Source organism: Pundamilia nyererei, unplaced genomic scaffold (assembly GCF_000239375.1).
Source record: "Pundamilia nyererei isolate P.nyererei 1_Seehausen unplaced genomic scaffold, PunNye1.0 scaffold00019, whole genome shotgun sequence".
In the NCBI taxonomy this organism is placed as follows: Eukaryota; Metazoa; Chordata; class Actinopteri; order Cichliformes; family Cichlidae; genus Pundamilia; species Pundamilia nyererei.
In genome coordinates this window covers 1,002,964-1,007,248 of record NW_005187420.1, presented here as the reverse complement: position 1 = coordinate 1,007,248, position 4,285 = coordinate 1,002,964, and the positions used below count along the sequence as shown (strand labels likewise).

Here is a 4,285-nt window from a genome sequence, read left to right as displayed (position 1 = left end):
GACAACATGCATGAAGAGGATGATGTGGACAAAATACTCATTTGCCTAATAATTCTGCACTCCCTGTATTTAAGCACAACAGACACTGACCAAACACTAGGGCAAATGAATTTTCTTGTATGTATTTTAAAAGTAATTAAATGACACTGTTATAAATTAGGCCTTAACTGAAAGGGCTGTCTAAGAGAGATGTGTTTTAAGTTCAGATAATAATACTGTGAAACAGACGATCTGATATGGACGATCGTATATTGTTCAGCTTTAGTCATTCTAATTTATTCTGTTGTTTAGAATCAACAGCTGTTGGTAAGATCACCTGTGCAGTCAGCATGGGGCACAAAATTTTAAGGACAAGGTTCGTACAGGTGCTTGAAATCCTTGAAAATGATAGAATTTTAATATTGTCTTTTCAAGGTTTGAAAAGTGCTTGAATTTCAGATGTGGTGCTTAAAAGTGCTTGAAAGTGTAATTTTATGTCATTCACCACAAATAACTTTCTGATTGAATACTTTTCTTATCAGATAGAGAAATAAAATGAGTCGCAAAATGTAAAAACAAAATGTCAATTTGGGTCGAAAGTGCGGACTTCAAACTATACACCAGTTTTTAAATTGTGTTGATCGGCCATGTAAAACCAGAGGTATGATAAAAAATACACGCAATGTTTTTTTTCTTAATAAAACAGTGGTGTTTGCAGGGGGAACAAACAGCACTAGCAATCACTCTCAGCCTGGGAGTGAAAAAAAGGAAAAGAAAAAATACTCCTTCCCTATTGGTTTGAAAAATGTACCATTTTGACCAATCAAAAAATTTGGCATTTGGTTGTTTAGGAAGAGGGGGAAGTTTTAGGAGTGACACCAGCGAGAGAGAGCAAGTGAGCGAAAGAAAGAGAAAGTGAGTTTTGATAGATACGTGATAGATTTGTGACGTTTACCATGTTTGGAGTCTCAAGTGTGTTATCTTGTGTAGTTAGTGTGTAGTGTAGTCGTTGTTTTGTTTTGTGTGTCACTTCTACTAGAGAATGTCACAGTTGCTGCAAAAAAGCCACAAAAGGCAGATCGCAGTGTAAACGCTGTCTCCAGGTGGAAAACAGGAGTGACACACCTGCTGTCAGACCTGCAGGTTTATCCCTGTGCTGTTCTCCTCTGTCTTAGTGGATACAAATTATTTTTTGGAGTTGTATAAACAATTTGTGTGCCTTCCTATTTGGTGCAGAACACCTTACTGTTCTGTAAGTAGTTTTAAATGGTTATATAAAAACGTCTGAGCCTTGGTTGCATTTTTGGGTGTAAATAATACCATATAACTTTGTTGTTTGCAAAACTTGTGCATATTTTTTTAAATGCACAATTTCTATTTGCATTTCAAGTCTGAATTTAGATCAGTTGTGCTTATACAGTATGTCAAAATGAGAACATAACAGATGGGCAAGATAAATCGTTTTTAAAGGTGAAATATAGACACCAAATAAAAAGTAGTCAAAAATGGCCAATTATACCCTGGACCCCAGAGGGTTAAAGGCTAAAAGCAAAGTTGTCACCAAGTACTGTTTATATTTCTATGTATTTCTGCAGCTTTTTTAAGTATTAACTTAGTGCCTTTGGGTGAAATAATGGTAATATGAGGGACCGATCCATATGGTCACAAAGAATAGCTACTTGTTTCCGTGCTACCAAAGTTCCCCGGCCTTCATTCACAATGTGATTATTGTCAGCACCTACACATTAAACTACTTAAACATTATAAATGTCTTCAAGCTCACAATGAGGCCACAATAAGGCCTGTATCTACTGTCTCAGCCACTGAGACAGTAGATACATTTATATGTGTTTTTATAAATGAATATTTCATACTTTAAGGCTGCCTGTTTATTTAAGGGAGATGAACAAAATACTGTAGCGGGTCAGGGCTGTTTGGGGTTTGACAGCTATGTTTTGTTGTTCCAGGCGGCAGCGTTATGTTGCCATGGTTACAGGTGATGCTCTCTCTCTCTGCGACTGTGTGTTTCTGGGTGGAGAGAGCGCCTTTTTCTTGTGGTTGTTGTTATGCTAGAGCTACGCCGAGCAGTTGAGTTAGCAGCGTTGTGTTTCCTGTTGAATGCTAATAAACGGCTGTGCTCCCTGGCTAACTCTGTGGGAAGCAAGACCAAACGATCCCTCTGTCTCCTCCTTGTCTGAGCTCGCCACAATGCATTAGAATTGTACGTGATAATATCATAGATGATAGATTAAATAAAAAAATTTAAGTAGATGCTTGTGCGTTCTTAAAGTCTTATATATTGAATTGAACTATGTGATCTATTCAAAGCCTCTTGCAGTCAGTGCTGTTCTCCATGCCTGTCTGACTGTACATGATGTTATTAGCACAAACACTTTAAAGGTGATCATTTAGGACTTCAGCAATAATGCAGACAGCAATGTAGTTAAACATCTTACAGTTAGTTTTATTAGGAATTAACTTAAAAAACAAACAAACATCTGTCTCCTATTTTTTGTGTCATACAGGAAAGAAGCATCAATATTTATTTCTGTTTTGTTTGTTTTTTTCAATAGGAAATGAATATCTAACAAGTTGATCTGATCACATTTTCACATCTTAATTCTTAAGTGAAATGCGCATTTTGAGTTTATACAATATATGCATTTAAGGCGACCATTTCCTTTTGCAGTATGTTTGTCTGGTGCGTTTTTCTATGTCTTAACAAAAGGGCAACAAAGATGTTTAAGTTCACCTTGGATGATTTGTTTTAATTTTCACATGGTCTTACTGAGGTGATGCGAACTGAAATTTGCATTCTTTGGGGGGTAAATGTGCTGGAAAAGCTTGAAAAGGGACCTTACAGCAGAGAAAAAGTGACAATAATGCCTCACGCTGTCCTAAAGAACATTCAGCTGACATTAATTCTGTCTTCCATGTTTTCAGGTTTTCCTACACTGGTTGCAGCTGTTTGTGGGATTTCACGTGTTTATGGCAAATACACTCTGAAATACAGCAACAGCAATTTAACACAACACATGTAAGAAACTATCTTTGATATCACTTAATATTAGAGTGAGCCAGGAGATTTTATTTCTTAGCAAATTCATGCTGTTTTTTTAATTTCTTTATTAATGAGCAGGTGCTGGATGAGCAACGAGTCTGAACAAAAGCTTCTCGTAGTCAGCTACATCACTACCGTGGCCTTTCCTTTCTTGGTGGTTGTGTTCAATGCCTGCATGCTGGGGCTGGTGGTGTTTAAGATGTTGGAGCTAAGAAGGGGTGATAGAAGCTTTGGAAGCAGCAGTGACTGGAAGAAGATAAACAAAGAGAGAAAGAAGAGGTTATGGAAGGACTGTGTCACAGTGCTGGGCCTCAGCTGTGTGCTTGGGTTACCTTGGGGGTTAGCCAGCACTACATACGTTTCACTCGCTGGGATCTACATATTCACCGTATTGAACTCCCTTCAAGGTTAGTATGCGATCATCATGTCAAGGATTAACTGGACTTTGATCATTTACTAGAAGAACTGACAAACTATGTCTCTCTCTTCACAGGTGTATTTATTTTCCTGTGGTCTGTGGCGATGGCCTGGTCAAAATCTCAACCTGAAAATAACTCATCAATCAGAGACTCTTCCTCTCAGAAAATGATGACTACTAGTTTCAACAGCAGAAACTGAAAAGACTAATGCATTATCCATGACCTATATTAGGTGTTGCGCTTCTATTGATATGTAGTTCAGTATTACCAATAGGGCTGCCACGATTAGTCGACTATCAAAATCGACGACTGATTTAATAGTTGACGCGTCATTTGAAGCTTTGTTTGCTTCTTTTGATGTATTGTGCACTTAGAGATGCTCTTCTGTATAACCTGGTTGTAATGAGTGGCTCTTTGAGTTTACATTGCATCACCCTTTGAGGTCTTTCTGATAAATCGTTCCTAGTGCTGTACCTACTTATAATTAAGTTATTATTTATAGCACCTTTCAGGTAAAAAGGAAAAACAACTAGAGTAATCTCTAAATGATCTATATACATTAAGAGTATTTTCAAATACATTATATTTAATCTCCCAAATCTTCCCAGATACTGATACTGTTAATATTCAACTCCATCATCATGACCTGACATAAGAAGTCTAACCAGGTGGCAGGTGCCACAAGCAGTGTTGGGGAGTAACGGAATACATGTACCGCCGTTACGTATTTAGAATACAAAATATGAGTAACTGTATTCCGTTACAGTTACCGTTTAAAAAGGTGGTATTCAGAATACAGTTACTTTGTTGAAATAAATGGAATACA

General features: G+C 37.3%; 1 protein-coding gene across 1 annotated transcript in view; it reads left to right on the top strand.

Annotated features, from left to right (window-relative positions):
- Positions 1 to 3,769, top strand: part of LOC102199619 (G-protein coupled receptor 56-like) — a 12,484-nt gene extending 8,715 nt beyond the window's left edge. The window contains exons 10-12 of the mRNA XM_005726320.2: positions 2,923 to 3,016; positions 3,119 to 3,447; positions 3,534 to 3,769. Of these exons, the coding sequence (XP_005726377.2) occupies positions 2,923 to 3,016; positions 3,119 to 3,447; positions 3,534 to 3,658 (548 nt within the window). The 3' untranslated portion in view covers positions 3,659 to 3,769. The remainder of the gene's footprint in view (positions 1 to 2,922; positions 3,017 to 3,118; positions 3,448 to 3,533) is intronic.
- The last annotated feature ends 516 nt before the right edge of the window (positions 3,770 to 4,285 follow it).